The sequence below is a fragment of the Lampetra fluviatilis genome, chromosome 37, assembly GCF_964198595.1.
Source record: "Lampetra fluviatilis chromosome 37, kcLamFluv1.1, whole genome shotgun sequence".
Classification (NCBI taxonomy): domain Eukaryota; kingdom Metazoa; phylum Chordata; class Hyperoartia; order Petromyzontiformes; family Petromyzontidae; genus Lampetra; species Lampetra fluviatilis.
The window spans coordinates 9,299,338-9,315,249 of NC_136311.1; the positions used below are offsets into that span (position 1 = coordinate 9,299,338).

General features: G+C 51.9%; 1 protein-coding gene across 4 annotated transcripts in view; it reads left to right on the top strand.

The window, feature by feature from the left end:
* The window catches only part of CLUH (CLUH binding protein of NUMT mRNA), a 78,913-nt gene that overhangs the window by 33,807 nt on the left and 29,194 nt on the right, over positions 1-15,912 (top strand). For 3 of the 4 annotated variants that reach the window (XM_078873796.1, XM_078873793.1, XM_078873795.1), the window contains exons 2-4: positions 7,066-7,235; positions 10,145-10,316; positions 14,680-14,823. In XM_078873796.1, coding sequence (XP_078729922.1) covers positions 7,066-7,235; positions 10,145-10,316; positions 14,680-14,823 — 486 coding nt within the window. Of the gene's footprint in view, positions 1-5,891; positions 6,348-7,065; positions 7,236-10,144; positions 10,317-14,679; positions 14,824-15,912 lie in introns of those variants that run through there. The other variant, XM_078873797.1, reaches the window with a different exon arrangement.

Here is a 15,912-nt window from a genome sequence, read left to right on the forward strand (position 1 = left end):
AGATTGTCGTGTTTGTTTTCTATGGAGAGTGCATTAAACTAGTTTATATAAGCCCACCGCCTCCCACAGGTTAACTGTGACGCATAGCTCCTCGGCTGCCTGCGGCTCTGTGAAACAAGCCAAAGTATTTTCTTAGTTTTTCTCTTATCGACGCTCGAAGTGGTGGGGGGTGGGGCTACGGTTTGGTTCGTTTCGTATCCCACACAAGTTCCTTTGCGTCCCTTTTTTACAAGGGCTCTTCCCAGCTTCCATCTCTCCACGCTCCTGTTCAGAATGACCACGATCCCCGATCCGCCTGTCATGTCCGATGGGTAAGCGTATTGTCGCTAAATTGATCATTCGCTCGCGATGAATGAAGTCGTCGGTTTTGGTCGTCACAGTCGACGTCGATCGCGACCTTAAAAAGAAAAACGGTGACCGCGGTTGTATTTTGCAAAAGCGCTGGGCGGCAATTGTGCGGCTGAAATAGACGGGACAAGAACCATCGTTGCGGCCTCCTTCGCTCGCGGTCGTAATCGGCCTTCGGGCACCGTGCAAAGTGTTTTTGCTGCGTGTCGAGCAATTTATCCCCGACGTTTATTATTTCACACCCGCCGAACTGCCTGGCACGTTGAAACATTGTAGAGAAAGCAGCGCCACCTTGGTGACCGTTTTCGGGATCGGCGGCTTGATGCCAATGGATGATGACGATGATTATGATTATTAACCATGCCCCTCGCTCTGTTTGGCTCTGAACCAGCTTCTGATGTATTTTATGAAGCCCAATGTATCATGGTTTGGATTTTGGCTCGGTTTGGCAAATAGGTAGTGGGGGGGAAAAACTCGTCCCATTTTTGTGCTTCTTACCCATCCTGCTTGACATCGAGCTGTGCGTAGTGGCTGCGTTGTTGCTGTAGTTGGTGGGAAGAAGCGGCAGTAGCGAAGCTGGCCCGGCGGCGCTGCGCTACGAACCCGGCAAGCCCCGAGGTTCGGTTCACGCTCACGGCCAATGCCGGTGACGAATGATCTGGACCGGTCCCCTGGGCCTTCCCGAGATCAACCTCGGCCTTCACACGGTTTACCTGGTGCGGCGGTGTGTAAACATCGCCACTTGGGGAGACAAAGGCGGTCGGGCGTGATGCTTGCCACCCCTCCGTGTGCCCGTGTGTGGGCCTTAATCGGTGCTCGCGAACCGCACTTTCCCCGACAGTCTGTTAAGGCTATAGGGAGGATCTTTATCTTTGTTTTGAGTCGTGATTGAAAGCGGCGAGTGTGCACATTTTTGGCTCGGAGTTGCCTTCAACCTGATTTCGCTAAAATGAGTTCCACTTCATGAAAAAGACTGCAATTAATTTATACGTTCATGTTGGTCGCCATATCGGCAAAGTCCATTCGATCCGACGCTGGTTTTGTTCAAAATGGCACGTTTGATGCTGTTGGCTCTCGGGGAGGTCTGATAAGCACGCTTGTACGTAATCGCTCCGATTTTGGAGTCTCTACCCTGCATTGTCACTGTGTTTTGAGGTACCGCACTCTATTTTTTTGGTATTTTAAATATTGTCACAGCCGTGATTCAATATTGCGGTCTGCGTTACGACCGTGGTTGCACACACCTCTCGCCATACGCGACCACTATGAATGGCAACGGAGTGCGGATGAGCCGAGTGCGCCGCAGCATGTTGCCTCCGTCGCTGATGAAGGTCGCAGGGCTGGTGAAAGCCGGCAAAATGAATCTCATTGGGGGGGTGGGGGGAAGTTTGGAGCACCCCGTCATTCTTATCGTGTGTTCAAGGCTGCTGCACCTGTGCTTGTTTTTTTAAATAGAGGACGTGTAATGATTACACATGCAGGGATGGTTTTTTCCATTGTCTGGTCTGTAAGGGACTGTGTCTCAGTTTCTCAGTGGCTCTGGTCTGCAAGGGCCTGTCTCAGTATCGCAGGTCTGCAAGGGACCGTGTCTCAGTGTCTCCGTGTCTCAGGTCTGCAAGGGACCATCATCTCGCACTTGGCATCGTTTTTTGAATAACGCTTTATTTGGATACTAGGGGTTGTTCGGGGGTACCAATGGTGCCCCTGAACAACGATTTACGGCCTTCAGCCAGGAAAGTCACGATAAAAAATGTGGACACGAACGACGCATTCACGCAAGCACCCGATGCTCCGTTTTGAAGTTTTAAAATAAAACATCTTTGAGTTGTATTATGTTTTGAATTAAATAATTGTATTTCTTCATTAAAAGCTGAAATCATTTTACATCTGGAAGACTTAATTGAAAACGACATTTCGTGTGAATATTGTCTCGTCGTTAAGTAGATGCCCTTGCTGGGGGTTCGGTTCGATGCGGACTTTCACCAGTTTGGGATTGCGGGATCGAGATAAGACGACATAGAGCTGCTGGCCGTGCGAGAAGACCGCCGTCTGCAGATCGATTCCAACGTAATCGAACGTCTGTCCCTGCGCCTCCGTCGTTCATGCAGGAGGGCGTGTAGGTTTGCAGCGCCCCCTGCATGAAAACGACGGAAAGTGCAGCGTTCATCACAGGTGAAGTTGTGTGCTTATATAAGAGTATTATCTTGCCAGTTGTGCAGATTGTGTTACCAAAAGCAATCCCTGTGCTGTTTCTTTGGGCAGTAACATTGGAAGAGACGCCGCTGAATTACAGCTCTCTGCTGTTACCGTTGCCATAATCACAGCCTTTTATTCAGCTGCATAGATTAATCGCTCACTTTAGCTCGGCATACTATATTACGTAAGGTTATTTTGGGCTATTTCACATGTGAGTGTAATCTGTGCTCTATTAGTGACTGGATTGGTGACCATGGTGGAACTTGTTTTAAATGTGAAACCATTCGACATTTTAATACCCACCCCAGGCTCGATGCTTGGCCCTGCTTTTTGCCAGCTCGGTGTTCAAATGGCCGTGTCGCTCCCCACGGTAACCCCAAGGCCCCTTTTCCACAGCCCGTTGGGAATGGGGGTTGGCTTGGTGGGTTAGACCCAAGAGAGCCCAAGTTCCCCATGTCCAACCATCGCAGGTTAAACCCCCCCACGGTGGTTGGCACCAAGGCCCCCTCCCCCCTAGCCAGGCTCATTGTGACCTGTGCTAATAACTCTTTTCCACTGCACACCTGTGTTGCGCCGGAACCGTGCTGAGCCAGCCTCCCCCACTGCATATCCGTAGCCATGCCGATTTTTATGTCGCGTGCAATGAAAGCTGCGACGTCGGAGTCGCATGTGCCAATGGATGACGACGATGATTATGATTATTAACCATGCCCCTCGCTCTGTTTGGCTCTGAACCAGCTTCTGATGTATTTTATGAAGCCAATGTATCACGGTTTGGTTTTTGGCTCGGTTTGGCAAATAGGCAGTGGGGGGGGGAAAAAAGCACTTCGAACGTGCGAGGGGCCCCCAACAAAATGGCACGGCTCTGATGTTGCCAATGGAAAATGGGGTCAAAGCCAGCGGTGTTGGTGTGGTTTTTTTAAATCCTTTATATTAAGTTCGCTTGCTTGCGTGCTTGCGTGCTTGCTTGCTTGCTTACGACCGTGCAAATCTTTCGGTCGTTTTTTAACCCACTTCCCGTGATCCAATCGAGCTGACATTTTCCACACACACTCGTAGTGCCAGACAATTAATGTTCGTGAAAAAAAATTCCCAAAATTTTACACTTTTTAGGCAAAAAAAAATTATTTTACATATATTCAAATAGAACTCATTCATCGCTTTGGCTGAACGTGACAGTATAAGAGCCCAGAGCGTAACCCCTCCACAGGCCGTGGCGGAGTAGCGCAGTGGGTAGCGCCCTCGCTTCCCATGCCAAAGGTCGCGGGATCGATCCCCGCGTCCTCCACAGGCGAATATATTTTTAAATCCTTTATATTAAGTTCGCTGCCACGCATATAAAGGATTTATAGTGAAAAACTTTGTTTTTACGGGTTAATTTTTTTAAATACCGCTTACAGATTGAAATTGTGGGGGGTGGGTGGGTTATGGTGGGTGGGTGGTGGGCGCACAGAGCCTCGTGGCTTATGGAGTGTGGGCTCTGTTGCTGGGCCAGAGAGAGCCCCCCCCGGGGCAATCCTGGGCCAGTAGAGCCCAGGAACGAGGAGGAGGCACCGGCTACCTCCATCAGTAGTAATCAAGTTTCACACTCGACGTATTGTGCTGCTTGCTGATGAATGGTGAAGGGGGGGGGGGGTGTTTTTTTTTTTGCTGTGTCCGCGGGCTGCAGTCGTGGAGGAGAGCCATTGTCGTGTGCGGACTTGCCGCTTCTGCAAGGCAACGCGGGAGCACGAGGAGAATGTTTTAGAAAGCCGCTTTGCGTAGAAGGGGAATGCCTGTGGCCTTCATCGCGCGCGCACTCCGCTTTCGGCTTGAGCAACGCGTTTGACGAAACAAAGAAAGGAGAATTCCAACTGCACATTTTTTTTATTACAAACTTGAAAAAAAATTGTCCCCGGGGCGAAATGGTGCAACTGCCTCTGCTGCGCACGTGCGTATCCCGACTCGCCCGGCAGCGCATCCACGCCCTCCCCTCGCAGTCCCTACCCCGCACCGCGACCCCCTCTCGGTGACTGCCAAGCAGCAGCGGGACGATAACGCTTCACCTTCAGCCTCGCCTGACTTGCATTTCGGCGGTGGCGAGTGTGTGTGTGCGAGCGTCAATCCTTAGTTGGGAGTGGGGGGGGGGAGTGGGGGGGGGAGCGGTGGTGTAGCGGTTGGCGCGCTTGCGCTGCGAACCCGAGGTTCGATTTCCACTCGCAGCCAACATCGGTGACGATTATCTGAACCGGTCCAAGGGCTCCCCTGGGTGGCTCGGCCTCAATCGAGTACGTGGTGCGATATTTAAATATCGCCACTAGGGAGACAAAGGCGGCCGGGAGTGGTCCTTGCCACCCACTTCCACGTGTGCCGTATCGGCCGTTATAGGTGCACGCTAACGGCACTTGCCCCAACAGTCTGTTAAGGCTTTCTGGGAGGGGATCTTTTTGTCTTTGTACGATTCGTTTTGGTGGCTGCACAGTGGGTGAAGTCGCCACGATTTGATGCCAATCCACAACGGGTCGATTTTTCAAGTCGTTGGTCACGTAAATGAAACTCGCCAACGATAAACTGTTTACGCTCATTATTATTATTAAGCGTCTCCATGTAATTGCTCATCAAGGCTATTTAACAAGGTGGAGGGAAATGTAATGTAATAAACGTAAAACATTTTTTTTTACAATTAGGCAATGTGTAATCCGAGTATTCACATTTTGAATTTGAGACGCAATGATTTGGGGGCCCACACCATGACCTCATGTGCCATGGCAAGTCTTGACAGGTGTTCTCCTAAAAGCACATTACATACGACATGCAGTGGTAGGAAGTGCATTGGGCTCTTTCAGAAGCTGCTCGACAATTCTTCTTCTTTTCCGCATCGTCTGGCCAGCTCCTCGCCACGGATGACATTAACTTCTGGGTCCCGTCGTTGTGTCGTTGCCGTCGTTTTACGAGAAGTTCAATTTTTAAGATGATTTCAACTTTGAAACCCTGCACGGGGGTGCATTGCAGTTGCGTGTAATGACAGCTGTCGTGCGGCGATTATCCCGTTGCTGTGCAAATGCTCTTGTAAGTATGGGCTGCCGAGGTTGTGCTTTTTTTTAAGGCCGCAAATAACGCAGGCCAATGAGTTGATGCTGCCTTACGCACGCGGTGATGACAGAAAATAACTTTAAGCCTCGTGTTGTTGATTGTTGACGGGGGCTGCTTCAGGGAGGGTTTGCGTGCAAACACAATCGAGCTTCGTTTATAAATACCCAAGCTCAAAGAGAATCGTTTAACTTCAGTTGAAAGTAAAAGGAGGGGTCGGGGAGAGGCTGATCGGATCTCACGCAAGTTGCATCGGTGGGGTGGTTTTTTTTTTGGAGGCAGGAGAAAGTTGGGGATTGTGGGTGGAGTAAGGAGGCGGGGAGATGGACTTATATATGTGTATCTAAATAAATAAATAAAAGCCGCTATGTGTGTGTGTGCAGCACAGGTTGGCGTACATTTGAGGGAGTGAAAGTCGCTAGACCGGAGGGTGCCATTCGTGCAATAGGCGTCGTCTTCATTGCATCGCCACCTCGTTTGCAATGGCTTTCAGTTAGAAAGTCGGCTGGTCTCTCGTCGTTTGTTTTATCCATCGTATTCTCATACTCTCAGTCGACCTGAGGGGATCGACAGCTTGTTGGGCCGGGGCCGTGTTTAAGTTTGACCCTTGCCAGCTCCGCCAGAAGATTAGCGGTTTAATTTTTTTTAATAAACGCACTTTGGGAGAGGCTGCGGGCTCGCACGAGTCAGAAACGCAGTCTGCCCTCATTTTGCAGATTAAATGGACACCGCAGGTAAGGTGTGTGACGAGAGCTGTAGGGAGTCGCCCCAACGCGTTTATAATCGACTCGCCCCCGTGCCCATTTCGCTCTCCTCTGTGGCCGATTTCCCTCCGACATTCTGAGCGGTCTGTTGCAAACTACCTCCCAATTATTTTAATAACTCTTGTTCATTACGTTTGAACCAGACTTAAAAAACTGTCGCCAAAGCGACCTCAGTTTGGCACGGTTCTCCGCTTTTTTTTTCTCATCTTCTCTCCGCCTTTTAACCCGCCCAGCTCGCCGGAGAGGGCTCAGTTTCACCGAGACGTCGGCGCAGAATTTATCTCGGTAGCCTGGGAAGCGTTCCACGAAAGAGGGCTACACTTTGTGTGGCGACTTACAACAACCGAGTGTCCGAGAGAGTGAGGGGGGAGGGGAGCGGGAAACAAATCGAGGCTTTCGCAACTCCAGGATCGGCTCGGAAAGTCCCACCTTCAAAGGGGCTGGGATAAGGCATCGCTTTGCGGCAGTTCGTGCGACCTGTGCCGAGTGTTAGTCGAGGGGGCGATAAGAAGATCGGCAGGGAACGGCGCAAAAAGAAACCTCTTGAGTTGCAACCGCAGCAGCAGCAGCAGTCGCGTGAAATAGTTTGGATGTTGAAACACCAAACTCGAGCGAGTCTTAAGATTGTTCTTTTGAAGCGATACGAAGCGAGGCCGAGCCATGCTGTCGTTGCTCCACTCGTGTGCAGCTCACGGGGAGGACGAGGCGCTCGCGAATGGGGGAGCGCCGGCTCCCGCCGGCGTGGGGGGTGGTGCCCTGGACGCGGGCGCCAGCGCGGCCCAGCCTGACGACCCGGCTCCGGAGTGCGTCTTCACCCTCAAGATCCACGTGCCCGGATCGGAGCCCTTCGAGCTGCAGGTAAGATGTCCGCCACGGGGGACGGCCACCGGCATCGTCGGCATTGTCAGCGTCGTCATCTTCGCACTCGGCAGCGGAATAAAATGCGGTCATCGTCGGTCGCCGCCGTTCTTGCGTACCGCAGAGGTCGCAAACGGGTTTTGATTCCTTACCCGTACCCGTACCCGGCCACACCAGGGTCGAAAACGGGTACCCGAACCCTACCCGATACCCGGCTACCCGTACCCGGCCGAGTATCGGGTAGGGTACGGATACGGGTACCCGATTGCGACCTCTGGGATGAAGCCATGTTGCAGGCGCGGGTGGGTTGATTCTAGGAACTTGAATTGTGAGAAGAGACAAGACGTTGGGAAATGAGTGACAAACGGTTACTCACCAGTGACTCACGGTCTACCCGTATCCGTACCCGGCAGCACCAGGGTCGCAAATGGGTACTCGTACCCGGCTGGGTACGGGTAGCCGGGTATCGGGTAGGGTACGGGTATCGGGTACCCGGTTGCGACCTCTGGCGTACCACCATCGGCGTCGTTTTCTGTTGTTTTTTTGTCGTTAATATAAACGCACCTTTCCGCTTGTAAAACGGATGCACTACAATTTTTTCCGGGTTTTCCCACGTCGCCACTGTGTTCCAAATAGGTGATGAAAATTTTTGTAAAAACATTGTTAAGTTAATAGGACTGAAACTAATGTTTGCATCCTTCCGAAAAATGTACCCTACACTCACAGGTGAATCTTTTATTTATAATAATTAGCTTTATATATCTCCGACTTGTTAACGGAAACCCAGCAATACTTTCGTTATGAAAAGTGTTTTTATTTCAGTGGTCGTCCTGGGTATCCGGCACAACGTTTAACGGGTTAATTTTCTCACTCTTGTGTGCGTGCGGGTGGTTTCCTGTGTACTCGGGTATTTTAGGAGGTCCTCCCCTGCCAATGTGACACCTGGCTAAATTGCATTTACACGCCTCTTACATGCAACGCCGTGCTGTAAACACATTTATACAATATCCATGTGCAGGTCCTTTTGGGGCATCCACTGCTGGATATAGGGCCTCCCAATTCCGCGTGGGTCTTTGGGGCTCTTTGGCAGCACTTCACCACTCTGTTCAGTGTGGGCTGGTGAAGGCTTCGAGCTTATACACGGGAGTGTAGAAGTACAGTACAACAATGGATGTCGCTTCCCTCTTGCCTCCTGCGACGTAGGCCCCTGCAGTCCTACTACTACCTGTTTGGCATTTGTGGTCACCCGTCAAAGCACTTAACCAGACTCGGCCCTGCTTGGCTTCTGAGATGTGACAAGATCGGGTATATCCCGGGTGAATTGGTCATAGGCAAATGTGTGTGTGTGTGATATGAAATGCTTTCTTTATGCGCGTTAACCTGTGTACGTTCTACGATTGCTCAGAGTTTCACTACCCCTTTGTGTGGATGCCTATTGGAGTCTCCTCTTCAATTGTCCTTGTTTGGAATGCTCGCAATCAGAAAACTATCTATTCTCAACTAGAATTTTATAATAAATGTGCACATCTTTATACGTGTTGACGATTCAAAGCAGGCTTGCCAAAACTGTTACGATCGTCCAATTTACCGACAGTCGACATTTCGCTACAGCTGTTATGAAAAGCGGTAACAAAAAAAAGAGACGAACATTTCATGAGTTGGCATGTATTTCAAATTTAAATTAATGTTTGACGGTGAATACATGTCAGTTGTGGTCATCGTCGGATTTTCCTGCATCCTAATGAAGAGGGCTCCGTTTGAATGCTCCAGCAAAGCAGAATCGGAATGAGAGAATCTTTATTTGGCGACCTGGGGGAGGAATCCGATGAGCGAATGTAGCTAATTGCCGAGTGCTCCCTTGAAGCCACTTTGACGTCGTTCACAAGCTTAGGCCGTTGTGTATCGGTTTCGTGGTCACCACGTTTCGTAGGCAATTAAAAAAATTACTCTCAGTGATTGCTATAATTCTGAATTAAAAGCGCTTTATCGCTACGGGCAGGGCATCTCTGAAAATAATCCTTAATCGCTTCCTAATACCAAATTAACATTTGCTTACGGGGTTATACCGTGTTGGAGTTGACACCCACGGATGAAGGATCAAAGGGCAGTCGTTACATCCGGATGGTGAGATGCGACAAGAGCAGACGTATGAAGTTGCAAATCAGTATCGCAAAACCTCGTGGAATTCGTAGGAAGGAAGGACTATTTTGATGATTTGGTGTGGAGGCAATAGTGATATTGTCTTTGACTTGTTAACGTGACCTCTTTTTTTATATCTAAAGTTTATCAAAGTGTTCCAGCATCAACCAGGGACGTTCCAGAACATCACTGCATACGCCTTGCCCCAGTTTCATTGCCGGCCACCAAATATCTTGGCCAACAAATCCCGAATTAACACCTCATTCGAGACCCAAACATCGCACCCTCCTGTCTTTAACATTCCTCGTAGACACTGGTGGTGTAACCATCAACTGCATCACATTATAAACAGGCCCGTGCGCACATCTCCTTCATGAATGTAAAATTAAAGACTATTCACGGTGGCATCGCGACCATGCAAACCAACACGATGGACCTTGGAGTAAGCCGCCGTGGCCTGCGCTCCTTCGTCGTGGCTAACAGGCCTTGACATTTGGCGGCTCCTGAACATATCGCTGGCGTCATGCGCACAAATAGTACAAGAAACTACGCAGTGACCTCCGACCTCCGACCTTTGAAAGAAATACGTCGCCGCGCAGCGCTGCCGCTAAGGTGGCGACACCTTCCAAGTCCCTTTGCAAAGTCTTCCCCCCCTCGCTCAGCGAAGCTTCCGTCGCCAGTATCATCGTCATCGCCACGACGTACGGACAACTTTCGCGCACCGTACGTCGCCGAGCGCGCTAATCGGACGCGCGCGTGGGCCACGGCAGGTGTCGTCGCAGGAGCTGGTGCAGGACATCCAGCAGGTTCTGATGGACCGCGAGGAGAGCTGCCACCGCACCTGCTTCTCGCTGCAGCTGGACGGCGCCGCGCTCGACGCCTACTCGGAGCTGCGCGCCGTCGAGGGGCTCGGCGAGGGCTCCCTGCTGCGCGTCGTCGAGGGTGAGCGACCTCCCTCCTCTTCCCCCCTCTGCCCTACCCCGCCACCCCGCAGCGTGGGGTCAGCTGTTCTGGTTTTCTCGCTCCGTTATGTATCCCCTTGATGTAAGATGAGAATTGTTTTTGCCCGGGGTGGTTTTGCGTTTTGATTTTGTTTGATACAGGGTCAGGTGAGCGAGAGGATGCCGTCCGCGCGTGCGTGTCTTTGTTCGTGTTCTCAGTCGGTGACGGGGGAGCGGTGGTGTAGCGGTTAGTGCCACGAACTCGGCGACCCGAGTTCGGCTCCCGTTCACGGGCCAACACCGGTGACGATTATCTGAACCGGTCCTGGGCCTCTCCTAGGTCGACGCGGCCTCATGAGTACCTGGTACAGTGTAAACATTGGCCACCCACCCCTTCACGTGCCGTGCCGGCCTTCATAGCTGCTCGCTAACAGCACTCGCCCCAACAGTCTGTTAAAGGCAATACAGGCGATCTTTGTCTTTGTCTCGGTCAGTAAATCCATGGCACCCGAGCCTGTTCCGTGACCTCCTACCAGCGGGCGTTTGACACTTCACATGGCCTTAAAAGTGCACACTGCCTGGCACAAGCGCTGTGGTGACGTCACCGCCACTTAGTGGCGAATGGCGATTGTTGTTTACTGTGTGCCAGGCGTGGTGCTGGCTACCCACTTCCTCGTGTGCCGTGTTGGCCTTTATAGGTGCTCTCGAACGGTACTTGCCCCAAAGGTCCGTTAAGGGTATACGGGGGATATTTTGCACGTATGGTGCGAAAGAAGTTCAGCATACATACATACATTCTCTTCTAGTCTGTGTCACTTGTTGAGTCACGTCCACCGTGCTGACATAGATGGCTATAGACTTTGAATATGGACACACAGGCTCGTGCACACTGATATGACCCATAGACTTGCATAGAGAAGCAGATACATGCGTAGAGACCCATACACTTGCCATATTGCCTCCACGGACCATTCTGCCTTCAAATGTAATGGGAATTTTTTATTCGGGAGGGTCCTACAATTTGAGGTGGGCTTCCGTGTTCCATTTTTGCCAAGTACCTGGAGAAAACCCAAGTGTACGACGGAATAATTGCAAAATTCTTAAATATTGCTTGGGAACCCGTTTGCTGTACCACCAATCTCCTGGCCACTTCGCAGTCCAGCTCGTGTCGTTAGCCCCTGGCGAACTAACGCATGGCCATGACCCTTGACCTATTTGCGGGAAGTATTCTAGAGGCAGTCTATTTGGTTTTTTGTTCTTTATTAAATGTTGGCACTGACGTAATCCACAGGCGAGCAATCTACTGCCCAGTGCTCCCTCCCCCAACCGGCGCTTGCCATACCCACGCTGCAGCTACAGTCTTTCAGGCACTCTTAAAGGGGTCCTCGGGCAGCTATCCAAGCCGTAGTGTGGAAGGACCCTTGCGCCAAAAAAAAATTCGACGCAGCTCCTTTTTTTTCTTTCAGCCTTTTTTTTTGTTTCCCCAAATTTATTTCAATCACGTTAGCCGGCACGATGTGACGAGATGAAAAAATGTTCGTACGGGAAACTCTTGCAGCAAGCATTGCCGCCTCGCCCCTGTGTGTTTGTAGAGAGAGCAGCCCCAGGATGGCTGTCACGGACGTGCTTTCGAGAGCCCTTGGAATGACTTTTTCGGTGTGATGCGTGTATAATCCTGCGACAGGGGAAAGGGAGCTCGATTTCGTTCGGCGGGTATTTAATGAGCTTCACGATGCCCTCTGGCCTAGAAAGAGGGAGCATTCGCGGCCGTCCCACGGAACAACTGCGTCCAGCCTGATGACGAGGTTGTGCAAGTGTCGGGATATTTCGTTCCGTCTTTGCTCCTTGTTTTTAAAAGCCCTCTCTCCCAGTTTGCTGCGGTCACCTCGTTGGCAACGCCACCGTCCGTTAAAGATCCCAATGCCCACTTCACAATAGTTGGCTATTGTGTGCCCCCCTCCCCCGTGGCCCGATCGATCAGCGGCGGTAAAGCAGCATTATTCCCACTACAAAAGTGGGCCACCTTGCTCGTAAAACCGCTGTCAAAGGATAATTTGAAACGCACGCCCACACGCGCGCACACTCATCCCCCGTGTCACCGCAGAGGTGCTCTTGACACGATACTGTACACGCGCGCGCCAAAGGCTCATTCATATTTCCTTATCTCATACTCGATTTTAAGCGGCCGAATCTGACGTCCTCCACAACTGCTTCTTAAAGTGCGTTCGTCGCCCACCCCGACGCCACCCTCTGGCTGCACGCCACCGCTTGGCTCGCTCGTAGAAATGTCTTGGACGGAGCTCTTTGCGAGAATTTCTTTGCGCGAGCGTTTGCACGCGCCCAAGCAGGCCCTTAGCGCCACTGGCAATCAAAGGGGCCAGGGGAGCTCGACAGAGATGACTTGTGAACGCCGAACTGGAGCCCCTAGGGAGCTCGGTGACTCGGATGCTGACGGCGTGACTGACTGGCGGTGCGGTGAGGGGTGGGGGGTGGGGGGTGGGGGGGGCACGCTGGCAAGTCCCCTCGACGCAGCCGTCGAGCTCGTCATCTCTTGAGCGTTCCTCCCCCGTCACGCGGCCGCAGACGCTGGCGGCAGGCAGGCCCGGGCAGGCCCCCGGCGCGAGGGCTTGTGTGTGTGGGAACGCCGGGGCGCCCCCTCACCCCCCCCCCGGTCAGCGGCGTGAGACGTGGCGGTTTCAGGGGCGACCGTTTCTGGGGCCGCACTCTCGGAGCATCTTGAATCGGAACGCGAGTGGCATCAGGAGTTTTGGCCGGGCGCGAACCAATGGAAGTCCAGTATTGAATCGCAGGACCCATTAACTACAGTGCAGTGTCGTGAATTGGAAGGTTTTTTTATATCTTTACAAATTATTTCAAGTTGCTAGGTGTCTTAAGGAAGTTTTCGTTTTCTAATTAAGTCGCGCTATTAAACGTAATTTATTGTAAATAGGGGAAGCTTTTGAGCCACCGGGAATTGGCGGTGTTAAAACATCATGCGGTGGTATGGTGCACCCCAGTACATCAGAGGTAGATTTCACGGGCACAGCTGTCTGGCTCCAACACACCGGCCCTTATGAGGTGTCGTAAAGTAACGGGCGCTAGGCACAAGCGCCCGCTTGTGCCGGTGACGTCACCACAGCGCTTGTGCCAGGCAGTGTGCACTTTGAAAGCCACGTGAAGTGTCAAACGCCCGCAGGTAAGAGCTTACGGGACAGGTTTAGGTGCCATGGCTTTACAGACAAAGACAAAGATCCCCTGTATAGCCTTTAACAGACTGTTGGAGCAAGTGCTGTTAGCGATCAGCTATGAAGGCCGGCACGGCACGTCAAGGGGTGGGTGGGTGGCCAGCACCACGCTAGGCCCCACCCCGTTTCCCTCTTCACATTCACACTCGGTCGCTCTCGCCTACGTTTGCCAACCGCAGCGTTGGACGCGGTGGGTCGCTGTTGGGTGGGTAAGTCGCGTGACGACCTAGGCCCAGGCTGTGGGATCCGTCACCTCGGCACGACGCGTAAAGGTGGGCCCACGCTCGTTTCAACGCGGTGAAGCGTTTTGAGGTCAAGACGTGAAACATAATTGCGGGTGTGTTTGTGTGAACGCAGGTGTGAGAGGTAAACTGGAACAAAATGGAGCGGTCGTTTGTCCTCATCCACACTGACAATGCTCCTAGTTCACTGAGGCTGATGTTCATTAGCTTACCCCACAGATGCAAAGTGCGGAATTCTGCGAGGCTACATGAAGACAGACCCCTCTGCGTCCCTGCCTATGATAAAAATGTCTTCGGCGCTCCTCCCCATAGCCATCTTCTCATTTTTCTGCCGGGTTGTCTGTTGGTATCCCCCAATCGGTGGCACCGGCGGAGAATTAAAACAACGTCATTCTCCACTGCTCCCTCTGATGTGCATGACCAGCTCTATCCCAGCATCTAGAGATTGCAGTGGAATTTTAGAAGTCTTTTTAAAATAAATTATCAATGTAATTTTGCATCGCTAAAAACTCAAGAAAATTCGTCTGACACTGTGGCCTTTAAAAGGATTAAAACATATTAAGCAACGTTTCGGGCAATCGCCCTTCTCCGTAGCACGCAAAGGACAATTTGCGCGCACCACTGCCCCCCAACGCAGCATCACAAAATTAATAATTCAAAGCATTGTTTTGCTGGCGGTTGCCACGACGAATTGCATGCATGTACCGTACGTTGAACTTCGTTGGCACCGTACCGCAGCCAACCGCTGCCCGGAGCCGCTGACTAACGTGCTCGGCGATGGTCGTTGTCCCGTTCGCCCCCCCCCCCACCTCCCCCCCCCCCCCCCCCCCCCCCCCCCCCCCCCGTACCGCTGCCTCGTGCTCCGTGCTCCGCGCAGAGCCGTACACCATCCGGGAGGTGCGCATCCACCTCCGTCACGTGCGCGACCTCCTGAAGAGCACCGACCTCTCGGACGCCTACAACGGGCAGGACGGCGTTTCGCTCTCCTTCCTCAACGCCGTCACTGACGGGGACGTGGCCGGTAAGGGGGGGGCCCGTGGGGTGCAGTGGGGGGGGGGGGGTCGGGTCGCTACCTCCGATTGGCCGAGGGCTTCGCCCGCCGGTGCTGCACGCGGGGAGATGAAATCCCGTGGGGTGCGGCCAAGGCCTTTCCATGGCGGCAAATACATTTCGATTTAAAGCTTTCGTGACTGCAAGGATTCATCTTCTTGGTTCTTTCGGTAAAGTCACGTAGAAGGGAAATAATAATAAAAAGCATTTTCCATAAATATGCTAAATTCCTCTGTTGATATGTAAATTCCTTTGCCAAGGCGCTCTCCTCCTCTAACCCAGCTTATATATACGCTGCCAAGCTTGGCGGCGTTTATTTGGACGCTGTCTTTCCGGCAGCCCTGTTCTTCACCTGAGGACGGCTGCTTGCGTTGTGGCCGAAACGTCGTGAGAATTGTATTGTGACTTTACCAAAAGAACCAAAAAGGCAAATACATTGTTCCAAATGTTCAGTGTTATGGCAAAACGCACCATTATATCCAACTGGAAAGGGCACGCAACTCCCCCCCCCCCCCCACACTGCAGGAATGGGCCGATAAATTGTCAAAAATTGCCACTCTCGAGCATTTGAGTGCAAAACCGAGGGCAGGGAGGAAGCTTACCAGCAAACATGTAATCCCTTCACTACCTCTCCTGCAGTGGGCATTGATTCTTAAGAGCATTCATGATGACATTTATGCACTCCCACTCCCCCCCTCCCTCCTTTTTCCCTTCTACAGGGGTTTCAGAGTTTAGGGAGATACCAGGGTCTTGTAGAGTTTATTGAAACCTGCGGTTTAGACAGGTCTCCATTTACACTGTAATCCGAAATGTGTGGTTTGTGCTGGTGTCACAACCCCCTTTTCATATCCTCTGTGTTGTGTACCTGATTCGTCTTGTTAATAACAAAATACTTTTGGGGAATAAAAAAAAACCTGGGCGAATCGGCCGATGTGGACGACGGACACTTTAAACGGGAAAGGGCCTTCGTGTGCGTGTTGTTGTCGTTGTACTGAATCGGGTTGACGTGGACGGTTTGCACTTAATGTAGCAATGGCCAGCACTGCGCGGGTATAAAAAA